Here is a 16,607-nt window from a genome sequence, read left to right on the forward strand (position 1 = left end):
CATGACCAGGCCAAAAGGGTAAAGAGCAGCTCAAGGAAGCTAATAAAGTAAATTCCCAGAAGGAAGACGGCAAATTGTACCTGTCTGTCTGTCTCCAGTACATGATTACTTCCTTTACAGGAGGCAATGTTTTCCCAAAAATGCAGATGAGACACACATCAATGGAGCAATAATAATTTTTTTAAAAAAGATTATTTCCCACCACTTATGCCGGAGGCAAAGAATTTTTTTTTTTTACATAAGACAAATCACTGCTAATGAACGCAAGACTGAAAAGCTATGGCACATGTGAATAAGAATGAAGACAGCCAGCGCATCGACGGTGAGCAACTGAGACCAAGGATGCCTCGCAAGAAAATTATGGCCACTTTTACCAAAGCATTAAGAATCAAAGGGCCTGACTCTTAAAAAGGAAGGGTGCAAGCAGTTTCTGATCACTTTCATTTCGATGGGAGAACTAAATCAATGGGATCCCTTGCTCACTTCTGGCTGGATCATGTTCAACTCCTACGCCCTTTGCAAATTGTAGGGAGAACATCTGAGATATATATATGTGTGTGTGTATATATATATGTATATATATACATATATATGTGTGTGTGTGTGTGTGTGTGTGTGTATCTCAGACCTCAATCTTACTGTATCAAAACCAAAAAATGGAGCTTTCTTGTATCCAGTTTCATTTTAATACTATATATATATACACACAGACATATATATGGATTGATATATATCAATCTTATTGTATCAAAACCAAAAAATGGAGCTTTCTTGTGTGTGTGTGTGTGTTATTATATTATATTATATTATATTATATTATATTATATTATATTATATTAAAATGAAACTGGGGGAAGAATACTTGGTGCACTTGATATAGCCTTCTGTGCGGGTGGCGCTGTGGGTTAGACCACAGAGTCTAGGGCTTGCCGATGAGAAGGTCGGCGGTTCGAATCCCTGTGATGGGGTGAGCTCCCGTTGCTTGGTCCCTGCTCCTGCCAACCTAGCAGTTCGAAAGCACGTCAAGTACAAGTAGATAAATAGGGACCGCCCCAGCGGAAAGGTAAACGGCGTTTCCATGTGCTGCTCTGGTTCTCCAGAAGCTGCTTAGTCATGCTGGCCACATGACCCGGAAGCTGTCTGCAGACAAATGCCGGCTCCCTAGGCCTATAGAGCGAGATGAGCGTCACATCCCCAGAGTCGTGTGCGACTGGACCTAACGGTCAGGGGTACCTTTACCTTTACAGCATTTGTCTACATAGAAGGAGTCCAGTTCTTACAGCATGGTCATCTCAAGAGGAGCTTGTTCCCCACAGCAGTGCTGGAATCCAGACCACTTCTGCCTTCAGCCAGCCAACTAAGATCTTTTTGCTCTTTTTTCAGCCATTCCAAGCCCCAAACTCTTCTTGTGACATCACACCCAAACCCCGTTTCTGTCTTCACCTCAGGCCAGTGGGGAAGAACAGCTCCCTTGCATTGCAATGGCCCTCAATGGCCCTGCATTGTTCATTAATGGTCCTAACTTGGCCAGGTCCTTTTTGCATAGGCTAGCCCAAGAATTTCCCTGCAGCTGTTTCCCCCCTTTCATATCCCAAATAATAAAAAAACCTACCATTTGTTAATTTCTACTGTTCACTAAAAGACTCTGCTACCTTGTATCAGTAGCATTATGATTAATGTGTTCCCGTCACGAAGCACATTTTCTCACTATGCTTCAGCCACCCTTTACTAGGAGGGTGGTGTCCTTACTCTCTGTGTGCTGAATGTGGAAACAAAAATCCAGGGAGCCACCCAAGGTGTTTCTGAGTCAGAGGCAAAGGCTCAATCTATGGTGGTGGAAAGAGCACTATTGTATTTGGTGTGGCTTTTAACTTGCTGGGCTTGTGGTGCCTCTGCCTGGCCTTGCCTACACCTTCCCACCCTCCCAAATCCTTAGCGTATGGTTACCATATGCATATAACTTATGGTTACCAGATGTCCCCGTTTCCCAGGCAAACTGAAGCACAGCAATCTTTCGAAATTTGCACTTCTCCGAATTTCGCAATACAGTTTTCCAGCCAAGTAATGTGCTCAAAAATGCATATAACTTATGGTTACCAGATGTCCCTGTTTCCCAGGGACAGTTCCCGGATTTACAAATCTGTCCCCGGACAAAATCCGTCCCCGGAATGTCCCCAGATTTCATTTATTGTCCCTGGATTTATTTTTTAAGTGTTTTAGATTTCTTAGTAGGGAATGAATGTTGCGTGATTGGTTCAGCGGCACAAGACACATCATATGGGGACATCCAGTGAGGAAAAATGGCGGGTGCCACAGCAGCGAACAGCTCCTGAAGCCAGCCAGAGCCAACTGCGCTACCAGCCTGGCTCCAGGCTGCTGAGACTGCCGCCGCTGCCACAGCCAAGGGGGAACCAGTGATGCCCGGCGTGTCAACTGGGGGAAACTCTGACACACACCCCGCTGGGACCCAAATCAAGTCGTGAGTGAGAGCGCCTGGCCACCCGGCTGACTGCCCAGCGGCGCTCCGGGGACAGTAAAAACCCCGGAGCTGACACAGGGAGAAGGAGGAGAGGAGGAGGAGAAGGAAGAGAGAGAAAGAGGAAGGAGAAAAAAGAGGGGAGCCCTGACCTTGCTGCACTGCCGCTGAGGAGGAGAGGTAGGAGAGCACCGGGAGGGCAAGGACATGTGGCCGAGCCCAGGCCCGATCCGAGCCTACTCCACGGTGGCTAGCGCTCCAAGAGAGCAGGCCGGGGCGCAGAGGAAGGCTGCGCAACAGAGAAGACCACAGAAGAGAAGATATGAGTTCTTTTTAAAAAACCATAACTTTTTTTAATAACTTTTTTTTCTCTTAAAAAAAAAAGTGTCCCCAGATTCTTTGAAAAAAATCTGGTAACCTTACCTTAGCGTGTTTCCCAATTTTGTGTGTTAGCCTATGTTTCAGAAGGGGGGAGGGCGTGGGACTATCACCTGGAGTTGCAGAGAGATGCCACCTCCAAATTATCTATACAAAGAAGTTTAACTATGGCCCAGGCTGCAGGGAGTTCAAGGAAGAAAGGTGCAGAAAGGAGGACTGCTTAGCAGGAAGGAATGATTCAAAGTAAGTAGGCTCACCGGACTGACAAGGGGCTGGTGCTTCTGTGAATTGGGCACAGTGGTTCTTTCCATGCAGTCGAGGCCTTTGCTAAAGGTCACCAACCAAATGTGGACAGTCAATTTATTAAGTTTCCATTTAACCTCCAAGCATTCTGAACCAGATAACTGTCCTTTGTAGAGGACTGGACAGAAGAGGGGTCCTTCGGTGAGTTTATTATTATTTATTACATTTATAGTATACCACCTTTCCTCCCAAGGAGCTCAAGATGGCCCACATGGTTCTCCTCCCCATTTCACCCTCACCGCAACCCTGTGAGGTAGATGGGGCTGAGAGACTGTGACTGGGCCAAGGTCATGTCTGAGTGGGGTCATGTCTTCATGGCTGAATGGGAATTCAAACGGTATTAAATTTACGGCATGTAGTGCCCTGAAAGAGAACATAATGAAAATGATCTATAGGTGGTACATGACCCCAGTCAAGCTTGCAAAGATATATCATTTGCCCAATAACAATTGCTGGAAGTGTAATGAATGTGAAGGAACTTTTTATCACCTTTGGTGGACCTGCCCAAAGATTAAGGCCTACTGGGAAATGATCTATAATGAAATTAAGAAAATCCTTAAGTGGACATTTGTAAAGAAACCGGAGGCTTTTCTCTTGGGCATGGTCGGCCAATTGGTACCAAAGAAAGATAGGACCTTTTTTATGTACGCAACAACAGCAGCAAGAATCCTTTTGGCGAAGTATTGGAAGACTAAAGAACTACCTACTCTGGAAGAATGGCAGACCAAGGTGACTGAATTTATGGGACTGGCAGAGATGACCGGCAGAATCCGTGACCAGAAGAAAGAGACAGTGGAGGAGGACTGGAAAAAGTTTAAAATCTATCTTAAAAATTGTTGTAAAATTTCGGAATGTTAAGATGTCAGGGGATTGGACACTAAGAATTACAGCTATAAATCGAAATTTATAAAGCAGAAACTCTTTTTAAAGAGAATTAAATATAAAAATGGGATGAAGAATTGCTAAAAATTTTGAAATTTGGATGCAGTGAAGGGGAGGTTTGGGGAAGTCGCATTATGTTTGTTTTGTTTTTTCTTTATGTTGTAAAATCAATAAAAATTATTATAAAAAAAAAAAAATGAATGGGAATTCAAACCCTGGTCTCCCAGGTCATAGTCCATCGTTCTGTAACACAGGGATAGGTGACTTGTGGCCCTTTAGATGTTGTTTACCAGCAACTCCCATCATTCCTGATCCTTGTCTATGGTTGCTGAGGCTGATGAGTGTTGGCCCCCAACAATGTCTAGAGGACCACTGGTTCCCCATCCATGTCTGTAATAGATTCTGGGTCACAGAACCCTCCTTCCCTCTATGATTTAGCAAAGGCTCCTCAAAAAAAAGCCATGGTTATTCCACAGTCAATGTGATCAAAGACTACAGATGCTTTAGAAGAGAAGAAGAGTTTGGATTTGATATCCCGCTTTATCACTACCCAAAGGAGTCTCAAAGCGGCTAACAATCTCCTTTCCCTTCCTCCCCCACAGCAAACACTCTGTGAGGTGAGTGAGGCTGAGAGACTTCAGAGAAGTGTGACTGGCCCAAGGGAATCAAATCCGGTTCACCAGATTACGAGTCTACTGCTCTTAACCACTACATCACGCTGCAACATTAATGCCAAAAACTTCCTCATCTCAAAGACAAGTTCCATTCTAAAGCGGCTGAAGAAATGTTCTTGGACAAGGAGACAGAACAGCAAGGAGACAAATGGGGCAAGGAAAAAGATTGGGGGGGCGGAGAAGGAGTTGGTGGCAGACAGATTACAGTTTGAACATTATGATGAGATGACCCTCCTGTTTAAGCATACTGGTACTTCTGTATGCAATTCCTCATTGGGGGAGGGTTCTAATGGGTAATAAAAGGTTAGCAGTGTCAATATGAGTTGACTATTGCATTTCTTACCTTTGGGGTGTTAAAATGATTAGTACCCAATAGAGAATTAGGCACACGTCAACCCATTGAAGCGAATGGGTTACAGCATAACTAAATCTGGGTTGGATGAGCCCAATTATTACATAATTCTGAATTAATATATTGCACCGTCTTTGTCAGCAATGCTTCCTTCCCCAGAGTAATTATTTCTAGTTCTGTTACAGCTAATTGTCGTAATTATTGTCCACGTAATTTCAGAAGTTCCCATTTGTGATGGTGGTTCTTTCCTTTCCTCGTTCCTGTGCTACATTCTGGGAGAATATTTCAAGGGGTCCAATTAAAAATCTATCCCACAGGGTCGAGTTTGTGCTTGTGGGAATTTTCCCTCATTCGCCTGTGACACCTTGGGAGGGCAGGGAGAGGAGGAGTAAAGTCTGAGGACCTCAGTGACCACTGGTAATGAGGATGTTGAATGCTTGTGGCAGATCAGTTAATAGGTCTGCACTGGATCCCAGCCAGGTTCAAACCTTGGCATCTGTACAATCCCCCCCTTCTTTTTTCAGTCCACAGAAATATTAACTCAGCCTGCAAAGACTGAAGAGGGAAAAAATAATGATAAAGCATGCTATTTGCACTAATCTGCATGTGATTTGCATGAATATTTTTAAGGCACACTTTCAACTGGTTATATTATATGCATTTTTTAGCACATTACTTGGCTGGAAAGCTGCATTGCAAAATTCAGAGAAGTGCAAATTTCGAAAGATTGCTGTATTTCAGTTTGCGTGCTGCCTCAGAAAGTGCATTGGGTAAGCTCACTGTTAAATGTGAACTGAATTGAACTTCTGCCCTATTCCATCCTCTGGACAGGAAGATCTGATTAGCTCCCCTAAGGTGCTCATTTCTATGTGGAAGACACCAAGGAAGATCCTTGCCTTGTATTTTGGGGTTGAAGGACGGGAGATCATCATGGAGCAAAGACTCCTGTGGAGACCAAGAGAAGATGTGGATTCACAGATGTCCAGTTTGAATCAGAGATAGTCCAGCCCTACAGACAATATGGGATCACAAAGCATGCACTTCCAACTCCTGTGGTGTCCTGCTTCAGAGAGAGAGCCAGTGTGGTGTAGTGGTTAAGAGCGGTAGTCTCGTAATCTGGTGAACCAGATTTGATTCCCCGCTCCTCCGCATGCAGCTGCTGGGTGACCTTGGGCCAGTCACACTTCTCTGAAGTCTCTCAGCCTCACTCACCTCACAGAGTGTTTGTTGTGGGGGAGGAAGGGAAAGAAGATTTGTTAGCCGCTTTGAGACTCCTTAGGGTAGTGATAAAGCGGGATATCAAATCCAAACTCTTCTTCTCTTCTTCAGTCATGGCTAGCCTGAAACTGTGCTTCAAGATAAGAAAACATTTGAGTTGCCTAAATAATAGATTGCAGATGTTCTCCATCTTTTCCATGGGCCAATTACAGCTCAGTTCCCTTTGGTGGTAAATCTTCCAAGAGAAACATCCACTTCTTTAGGAATTTTCTGATGGTGAGGTAGAAGTTGCTTTGACTTCTTATTCTGGAGTAGCACTTGGGATAAATTCCAGCTCTCATCAAAACATTTGATCCACCTCTAAAATATTTCCCTGCAAAGACACTCCTCTTGACACATGCATTCTCACTGTGTTTATCTGCCATCCCCTAATAACATACAGACATACACAAAACATCCATTATGCTATATTTTCATCACCTTTGCGGCATGTGTTGTGTTTTTTAAAAGAGCACCCAAGACTAAGGTTGTGACATACAATCGGCTAAATTTAGTCACTGCATATTTGTAGATCTGTCAGCGGTATCCTCCCTGGTCCTGATCTCTCCCTCGTTGCAACCCTCACCCACTGGAACATGTGCCAACTCACATACACTTTCACTTGGAGCCAGTGTGGTGTAGTGGTTAAGAGCGGTAGTCTTGTAATCTGGGGAACCGGGTTCGAGTCTCCGCTCCTCCACATGCAGCTGCTGGGTGACCTTGGGCCAGTCACACTTCTCTGAAGTCTCTCAGCCCCACTCACCTCACAGAGTGTTTGTTGTGGGGGAGGAAGGGAAAGGAGAATGTTAGCCGCTTTGAGACTCCTGAAGGGGAGTGAAAGGCGGGATATCAAATCCAAATCCAAACTTGGCTGGGCCATAAACCCTCTAACCATAACACCTCACGTTGCACACTCTCTGTTGTTGAAGAAGAAGAAGAAGAAGAAGAAGAAGAAGAAGAAGAAGAAGAAGAAGAGGAGGACGAGTTTGGATTTGATATCCTGCTCTATCACTCCCCTTCAGGAGTCTCAAAGGGGCTAACATTCTCCTTTCCCTTCCTCCCCCACAACAAACACTCTGTGAGGTGAGTGGGGCTGAGAGACTTCAAAGAACCCGGTTCACCAGATTACAAGTCTACCACTCTTAACCACTACACCACACTGGCTCTCTGAAGTGCTGGAAGACCATGAGCAGCAATGAAGCTCTGGGTCACAGACCAAGTGAGCTCCCTGATCAGTCCTTCAGCATTCAGCTCCTCCCAGCCAATGAGTTCCTGGGACTTCTTAACTGTTGTTAACACAGCTTGTTATGGCTTTGTTTATTTGCTAGGCCTATTAACCTCCCAGGGCTCCACCCAGCCAGTCAGTGCGGACAGGTTCTGTTTGCTGGAGGAAGGCAGAATTTTTACATGGCAATTAGAATTCCAAAAGCCACCGAGAGGCTAAGCCAAAACTCTTGCCTCCCGCAGCTGGCTGTGGCAGGAGCTGCTCTACCAAAACTAAGTGGCTGTAAAGTACGGCTGCACTCCTGATGCCTCTGGGGCATTCCTGAGTTACACAACAGCGTAAAAAGGATGGACTATTCCCAGAGATGAAGCGGTGAGGAACTTGGAACACGGTATAATTATTTCAGGGTCTCCTCTGCTATAGAACCATGAGGAAGGCGACTGCAAAGAGTTCAGCTGAGGCCAGGAAAGGAGTGCATACTAAACTCAGTGCAAAAGAGGAACATCAGCAGCACAGCAGCCTGATCAGAGGACAAAAAAATTAAGCTTCTGGACAAGGGATGTACAAGTGTAACGCTCAGAAGAGTACATTGGTTTTGTGTCAGACCACGTGCTTTATTGTAGAGCAGGAATTCCGCTTTCTGCAGAATCCTGAGATGTGCGTACTTTAAGGCTCTGTGTTTCAACAAGGTGATTGATACTGGTTTAGGAAGGAGCCATTGGCAGAGAGAAATGGAACTGGTATTCCAAGAGACAGGGGATGAGTAACCATGCAGATTAGAGGGGTGCCACCCTCTTGCCCTAACACTGCTCCTGACACAGCAGCTTTTGACACACTTGGGAGTTCCCGAAAGTCAATAAAGGTTTCCTCATTTGCTTCTGTGTTGGTGAAAGCTCTGGGCAGGCATCGCCTTGACACTGAAGTGAACTATTTACTCATGCGGGAGCTCTGGCATATGCTTTGGAGCCCTGCTGAGCCAATTACTTAATTTATTTCAAAAGCACAGGGCCGGCCCATTCTTGAAGCAGACTGAGGCAGCCGCCTCGGGTGGCAGAATCCAAAGGGCGCCAAAGCGAGGAGAAGTGGCTGCGGTGGCGTCTGTGTTCCGGTCAGAGATTATAAGAGCCCCTCATAATCGGTTTAGAAGGGCTCACGTGAGATTTCGCCAGAACCTGGAAGCCACGCTGCCACAGTAATGGGGTGGTGGTGGCAGAGGCAGCAAGGAGGGGCAGGGGGCACACAGGACAGCACCTTTCCATTTTGCCTCAGGTGGCAAAACATGACTGGCTGCCCCTGCCTACATGAGCAACAAAAAGCTAAAAAATCACCCTGAAAGAGAGCAAAAAGAAAAAAATATCTAAATCAGGGAGACCTGCCGCCCTCCAGGTGTCAATGGACTACAACTCCAATCATCCCTGATCAATGGATAGTGACAGGAGTAGATGGGAGTTGGAGGCCAACAAGAGGGAACCTAAGCTTTACAGATATCAAACGTAGTACAAAGATTTTACAGCTGTGGAGTTTATGTGCAGGGCACCAGCGCCTGGGACCCAACCCTTTGCTCCCCCTAATATTTTGGGGAGTGGGCCTGCCCCTGTGTTAAAAAAAACTCGGCCCAAGCATCGAACCGAGCGCAGCTTCAGTGGCCAGTTCCTCCTCCTGCTGCATAGGTGTGTAAAGGAGTAGACCTCAGCTTCTAGCTCTTGACATCACACCTTTTTCTTTTGGGAAATGAGTGTTGCATGTGCTTGTGTCAGAAAACTTTGGGGTTCGGCAGTATTGGGGCGGGGGACAAGTTCATTGTCCCTATGCTGGTGATATAGATAGCCAAAGGCACATCATCTAGTCCAGCAGCCTGTTTTCACTGTGGCCAACCATATGCCTGTGAGAAGTCCGCAAGCAATACATGAGATGCAAAAGAGCCATGGGGTTCATGGCCTCCATGACAACCACAAGTCTCTCAAATGGAATCTGGTATCCAGACCATGGGTTTAGCGTTTCGTACTGGGCAAAAAGAGTGTGATCTGTGGGTAGGTGAATCCAGTGTGAATCTATTGCAGAGGTCAGATAAACCTGAGGACAGGGCTCCTTTAAGAGATGGGCTAGAAGGAACAAGGGATATATTGAAAGTGAAGAGGTGTGGCTAGCAACAGAAAGGAGTCATACAACTGAATGTAACAACAGTTTCTAGCGTTGCTTCATGACACAAGGAACAATACAGGGTTTAGCCTTTCTAACCACCCTAAACGGCTGCTAAGGTGGAAAAACCCATTAAAATGGTTCCACCTTGAGAGGACAGATTCCTGATGGCTCTCACAGTGTTTCTCACTATCTGGGAAAAACTGGCCAGTCTCTGAAACAGGGAGATGACGCAAACAGTTGAGCCAGATTTCTCCTAAATATCCTCTTCTGCTTTTAAGAACCATTTGCCCATATCCTTGCCAGCTCTTATTCTAGAAATTAAATGTCAAGACAGATTAGGATGGGTGTTGATCTGCCAATTCCTTGTGAGTTTTGTTGGAGGAGAGGCTTGCTGCGTGCTACGTTTTCAAAGAGGGTCTAGCTATACTGCCATAGCGCTGTTGATGTAATTTGACAATAGAGTAAAACCCCACCAATGCAGAATTCCAACCCAGATGGACTCAAGCCAGATGGAATCAGTAGCTGGTTTCCACCCAGGACAGGTTCCACAGCAGGGGGAAACACTGGTGGCAGCTGTTGCATCTCCATGCATATTTGCAGCCAGTGGCAACTTGATCTCTCTTGGCATCGCAGCCCACAAGGGGACCAGCCAAAGCCTTTTGCTAAAAACTTCCCCCATAAAAAGTGTTTTGTCTCTCTATTTGGGCTCTCTGCTTGGAGTTCAGCAAGCCTCTTTGGCCTTCCCTTGAGGAGAGAGCTGGAAACAAGGGGGAAAGTCTCAGTGACTATCAAACCCTTATATTTGTCCTGCTGTACTGGAATGTGGAATTTATGTAAAAGCACAGGAAGTCTCCTCTTGAATCAATCGAAAAGTTCACCACCATATTTATACCTGTTTAAAGACCTGAATTGATTGATTTGCTACCAAGTCATGTTCAAGTCAAGTCATGTGATGCTTAAATCACTGGCCCTTTCACCTACTCAATTACTTTGATCTACAGAACGTGCACTCTTGCAAATATCATGCGAGGTGCATCTGTGAGGAGTCCAGTGTTTCACTGTGGCAGCACCTGTGCCCTGAAACTCTTCTCTTAATATTTGGCAGGCTGTTCTAAATACATGCTAAAAATGATCTTGTTTCAGCAAAGCTACCCAGACATGTGCATAAATTGTCAGTATACCTGTTTTTATGTGGTGGTCATGTGGTGGGAAACTGCTCATCTCACCCACTTCCTCGTCAACCCCCCAAACACACCTCCACTTTCCGTTTTGCTGGCTGACCTCTCTCTCGCTTTTGCACCACGGCTTGCTGCCTAGAGATGGAAGCCGCTCTCTTGCAAAACTGGCAACCTGCCTGGCAGCTGCGCATGCAGCATGCGATGGAATTTGTGGGTTAGCAGTTTGGGTGGAGGTGCGGAAAGAAAGGGAAGGTACAATGCTGTAAAATGGGGAGAAGTGCTGTGGTGAAGCAAGGGGCGGGGGAGTGAAATGTTGAAGGGAAAGAAGAGGGAGGGAAAGCTTTCCTGCATCCCTGGAGAAACTGAGCCAGGGAAGAGGGATCACCGCCACAAGCGAGGAGGCATGGAGGCAGGAGCAGACGCCAGGTGCAAATCTGCCGCTCCTCCCAGAGTGCCGCTTGAGGTGACTGCCTCGGAAAGGTTTGTGGTGCTGCTGGGCCTGTCTCTTGGCTGAATGTCGTGTAGCTTCCTTCCAAGTAGCTGTTACTCTCATGTCCAGGCCTCACAGTAGAGAGGCAGGGTGGGGGAAAGAGTTTTTCCATTTTGCGGCTCTCTCAACCCCTCATTTTTCTCAGATTTGTGTCTCAGGATGAACACAAATTAAAATTGTGTTGTTGTTTTGTCTTCCTTTAAAGTCACCTCAGAAGCCCTGGGAAGTTACTGTGAATTTTTAAAGATCGTTTTTAGATGTGAATACAATATGAATGGCACAAAAATGTGTGTGTGTGTATATATATATATTTGTGTGTGTGCATGTATGTGTGTGTGTGTGTGTGTGTGTGTGTATATATATGCAATATTTTTTTTAATGGAGTAAGATACACATATACAGAAAGAGAATTAGGATCACGTTTCAAAAAGAGAATTTTTTTTTTGGATAATTTATAAACCAGTTTATTTACAGTTTTTATTCTCTTAAAGTACATCTCAAATTAACAAAGATATTTACACTGGTATACACAGGGACTACCCTGGATATCTTACAGTTTACAGAGTGTTAAGGTTGCAATTATAATCTGCTGAGCTGCAGGTGTGATTGGTAGCAGAAATTGGCCTGGGAACCAGTCTGACAGGGTCATTTACACAGAGACGTACACACACACTTCATATCAGATACGAAGCGTGTGTGTACGTGTCTGTGTAAATAACCGTGTCAAACTGGTTCTGCAGCTCAGCTCACTACATCCAAGTAAAATATAGCTTCTGTCACTGGAGTACAATATGGTTTTACATCTCCCCTTTAATAAATTGGAGTTATTAGAATGAAGAACCATGTTTACTATTTAATTTCCATTTATGGATATCTCGTGCTCTAACCCAGTTAGCACCTCCGTGAGTGATTTTTGGGGAACCACTCACGGAGGTGCTAACTGGGTTAGAGCACGAGACATCCAGCAATGGAAACTAAATAGTAAACATGGTTCTTCATTTTAATAACTCCAATTTATTAAAGGGGGAGATGTAAAACCATATTGCTACGGAAAAAAATATTCTGTGTCAGACGGGCAGCAGCTTCTTGTGTTTTTCATTAATCTGGTGAAGGACATCAACAGTGTCTTTAAGTAAGGCATCAAAAATTCCATCTGCCAGTTGCATCTTCACCTGCAGCTCATCTTCATCATAGTTCACCCATTGCGCTTCTTCCTCATGCAACTCCTGTGTCTTAGAATTTAGAGGGGGCAGAGGGAGAGAAAGTTCCTACTATTAAATACAAATCTGTATACATATTTAGAATAAGCACGTTCTTGTAAAAGCCTGCAGCTACCTTTGCTTCCTCCCACCTTAGAACAGGCTTCAGGAAACCAACACAAGTGTTTTATTATGAACAACATAATATAGTCATCATTTATATAACAGCTTAAAAGCAAACTTGAAAATATTGCAATAACCTGTGCTTGCCAGTGACTACACTCACTCCACACTAGGGCTTCAGGCCAGTTGTAGTGTTATACCCCAACCTCCACTGTTATGTCTGCCTTGACAATTGGCAGTGATTTTAAGCTCCACCCATACTGTGCAATACAATGAAATGACAGCATGACTGAGTATATACTGTATACAGGGGTGCCTCGCAAGACGAAATTAATCCGTTCCGTGAGGCTCTTCGTATAGCGGTTTTTTCGTCTTGCGAAGCAAGCCCACTGACAGCTTAGCGGATTAGCGCTATTAGCGGTTTAGCGGCTTTTAGCGGATCAGCTGATAAGCGGCTTAGGGCTTAGGAAAAGGGGGGGAGGGAAAAAAACCCGCAGGAACTCGCAAGACATTTTCGTCTTGCGAAGCAAGCCCATAGGGAAATTTGTTTTGCGAAGCGCCTCCAAAACGGAAAACCCTTTCGTATTGCGGGGCACCACTGTATACCTATTTAAGATGAAGTAAAATTCCAAACTCTTGCATCACCACCAGCACCCATTCTACTCTCACAATTCAAATAAAATTCCCTGCCAGGCTTCAGTATTTACTCTGGACAGTGTGCCTTCCTTCTAACACCAAAGTTAAGAGATGGTTGAGAATTGTCCCAAGAGCTGCATGGGAATCCTCTCTCTTCCCCCTTCCTTGAAAGGAAGGCTGAAAGTAGCTGAGTGTAGCTTTGTGGCAAAGACACCTGGATCATTTTAAACATGTAGGGCCCAAACCCCCAACACTTTTCTATTTTGGAGCAGGAAAGGGTGGCTGTGATTTTGTTGGCTTTTGCACAGTGATGGGTGTTCTGAACACTGCCATCAAGCACCTGGTGAATCTGGTGTATTCCCCACCTCTTTTTCCTGCAGGAAATAGAAGTGTGTGTGTGTGTGTGTTTTCCTTGGCTGCTATTGAATGAAAGTGCTTGTCTCCATCAAGGAAGGATGGAAGGAAGACAAAGCTGATGACAACCATTTTTGGCTTGGTTTAGCAAGGCAGCCCCAAATGGCAAACACTGGGTCCTTGCTACTCAGGACGTTAATACAAAGCAAATGCTCTGCTCTGGAGTTAGTAGATTCCATTAAGCCATTACAGTCTAATGGGTTTTTAATGTGCTCAGTTTTGGTTGGAGCATGTCCATGAGTTTCAGTATAAGAACAGAAGGGCAAATTATTTTATTGATAAGCAGATGAACTCCCTGTCCTTTGATAGCTATCCAGTAAATGTTTCAGCAACTAATTTTAAAATTATCTACTGACCAGTATATGATCCACTCTGTCACGTTTCTTCCGTCCAAATTTCATCATTTTCTGCCAGTCCGTTTTGTGGTTCGGCTCCTTCTTTAAACTTAAGAGCCTTAGCACCTCCGTTGTTATGAAACACTAGGGCAAAGTATATAAGAATGAGCTAAATATATTTGAAAGAAATATATCCTATTCACAGAATCCTCTCTACCAACACAATTCATAGGTGGAAGATATCCAATGAAGAATCTTGTACTGTTGGGTATGGGATGTACAATAGAAGATATAACATGTTTTCTTGGTCGTTCTTGTGAAAATTCTGAAAATGTGTTGTCGGTTTATATAGTAGTTAAACACAGTAAAATCCTATTCACTATGAATAGTCATCTTAAGAGGTGACAAGAATATATTCTTCCTCAGAAACTAAAACGCAGTGAATTTAACATACTATCCAGGAAGGACTCTCAGAATTGTGCTAGTTCAATTACAATAAAGCAACTTGATACCTAACTACAGCAGTAACTATTAGAAACTTATTTGTGAACCACAAAGCTCATCAGTTTTACATCCCAGAATACAGGTCAGAGCAGTCATGTACTCATGGCAGAGCTTAAGTTTTCTTGCTATAACTAAAAGATAATAAGCATTGTATGGGGCATAGGTGCAAACTGGCAAATGGAAGGGGTCACAATTAGGAAAGCTTACACTAAGTCATGGCTTGCTTTTAAAAATTCTAGATAAAATTATAAGCTATTTCTGTACAACTTTTTTTGGCTTACAGATGAAGTGTGCCAAGTCCCTAAATGAAGTTAACAGCTTCATTCTTACCTTGATCTCCTCTAGATCATTTGGATCTTTTACTCGATGGAAATAACCAGTAATAATTCTGCAGGATTTCATCCAAATGGGTTGGTTAATACTGGGATCTTCGGCAAAGATCTCTTCAAAAATCTCTCTTGTTAAGTCAAACACAGCCTTGGTAAACATAAGAATGTAGAATAAAAATAGCTTCAGATGGTGTATTCTCCAGGACTATCAATATGCAGTCTGTGGTTTATAATTACACCTGAATAGTGACCACAGCTATTCTGGTGCATGTCTCTCAATGTGGAAGATGAATCTTCCTGATGAGGTACAACTTCTAGAATTACTTTCTAATGGTCCCCCTCTTGTTGCACACCTACACAAACCCCCTGCATGCACCCCCTAACTTTGTGTTGGACTAAGGCCCAGAAGAGCTGTATTCAAATCTCCACTAGGTCATATAAGCTCTGGGGGTGACCTTCGGCTACTTCCTACCTTTCACCTTAATCACAGGTTGTTGTAAATATAAAATTGGGGCAGGAAGGAGAAGCTGCCTGGAACTTCTTAAAGGAGAGGTGAGATAGATGTATTAACTAACTAACTAACTAAATAAAGCTGGAGGCCAAAAGAGCACATTCCTTCTTTTCCAAAGGATTCCTAAGAAATTTTTCACATGGATCTGAGAGCAACAATCCCAAATGTCTCCCTTGATGTACCTGTTTATAGATCTGTTCACTAACAGCTTCAATGTCATCATCTCTGGGGGAATCACTCAGGTCTCTGGGGAGCCTGAAAGCCTGAATCTCGTGCCCCAGCTTTTTGCACTTCCATAATTCTTCAGCTGCTGCATGCACCAGCTCCTCCACCTCTTCTGCAGTGTGTGGGACAGCCAATAGCTCTTCACATGGCTTGGAAGGCACTTTTGGGGGCTCTGTTTCAGGCAGCACAGCCAAGTCCTCTGCTTCCTTCTGAACGAGTTTTTGAGAACTCAAGCCAAAGTCTTCTTCAAACCAATCTTGCTCATCGTCCGATAAATCCAGGAACTCCCGGCTAAGCTCCAGTTCTGCCAGCCTCTTGGCAAGCTCTTCCTGACCACTGGCACAACACACAGGGCTTTCCTGTAGAATAAAAAGAAAGTGGCTGCTACTCAGAACAGTAGTGGTTTTCACCTATAGTGTATGCCACATTTTGATACACAGTGGAATCTAGTAGGCATCAGCCCCAGATAAGCCCCATTCCATTCAACAGTCATAAGACTTAATGGCTAGACTGGAAGTAGAGGACCTTTTTTAGCTCCAGGGGCTGGAACCTGTGGTCATACTTTGACAGGTAATCTACCTATCATATTATGTCACTATGATGCCACATGATTGATGGCTGGGTTGCCCCATCCATTTGTCAAAATCACATACAGTGGTGCCTCGCAAGACGAAATTAATCCGTTCCGTGAGGCTCTTCGTATAGCGGTTTTTTCGTCTTGCGAAGCAAGCCCATTGACAGCTTAGCGGATTAGCGCTATTAGCGGCTTTTAGCGATCAGCTGTTAAGCGGCTTATCAGCGGATCAGCTGATAAGCGGCTTAATGGCTTAGGAAAAGGGGGGGGGGAGGGGAAAAAACCCGCAGGAACTCGCAAGACATTTTCGTCTTGCGAAGCAAGCCCATAGGGAAATTCGTTTTGCGAAGCGCCTCCAAAACGGAAAACCCTTTCGTCTAGCGGGTTTTCCGTCTTGCGA

The 16,607-nt window shown here is 44.5% G+C and overlaps 1 protein-coding gene across 10 annotated transcripts in view; it reads right to left on the minus strand.

Annotated features, from left to right (window-relative positions):
* Positions 1-11,805: 11,805 nt before the first annotated feature.
* The window catches only part of CEP350 (centrosomal protein 350), a 62,487-nt gene continuing 57,685 nt past the window's right edge, over positions 11,806-16,607 (minus strand). For 9 of the 10 annotated variants that reach the window (XM_081865086.1, XM_081865082.1, XM_081865085.1 and 6 more), the window contains 4 exons: positions 15,591-15,992; positions 14,899-15,045; positions 14,086-14,208; positions 11,806-12,589 (listed from right to left, as the gene is read on the minus strand). In XM_081865086.1, the coding sequence (XP_081721212.1) occupies positions 12,425-12,589; positions 14,086-14,208; positions 14,899-15,045; positions 15,591-15,992 (837 nt within the window). In that variant the 3' untranslated portion in view covers positions 11,806-12,424. The remainder of the gene's footprint in view (positions 12,590-14,085; positions 14,209-14,898; positions 15,046-15,590; positions 15,993-16,607) is intronic. The other variant, XM_081865083.1, reaches the window with a different exon arrangement.

The sequence above is a fragment of the Podarcis erhardii genome (assembly GCF_964252035.2).
Source record: "Podarcis erhardii genome assembly, chromosome: 6".
In the NCBI taxonomy this organism is placed as follows: Eukaryota; Metazoa; Chordata; class Lepidosauria; order Squamata; family Lacertidae; genus Podarcis; species Podarcis erhardii.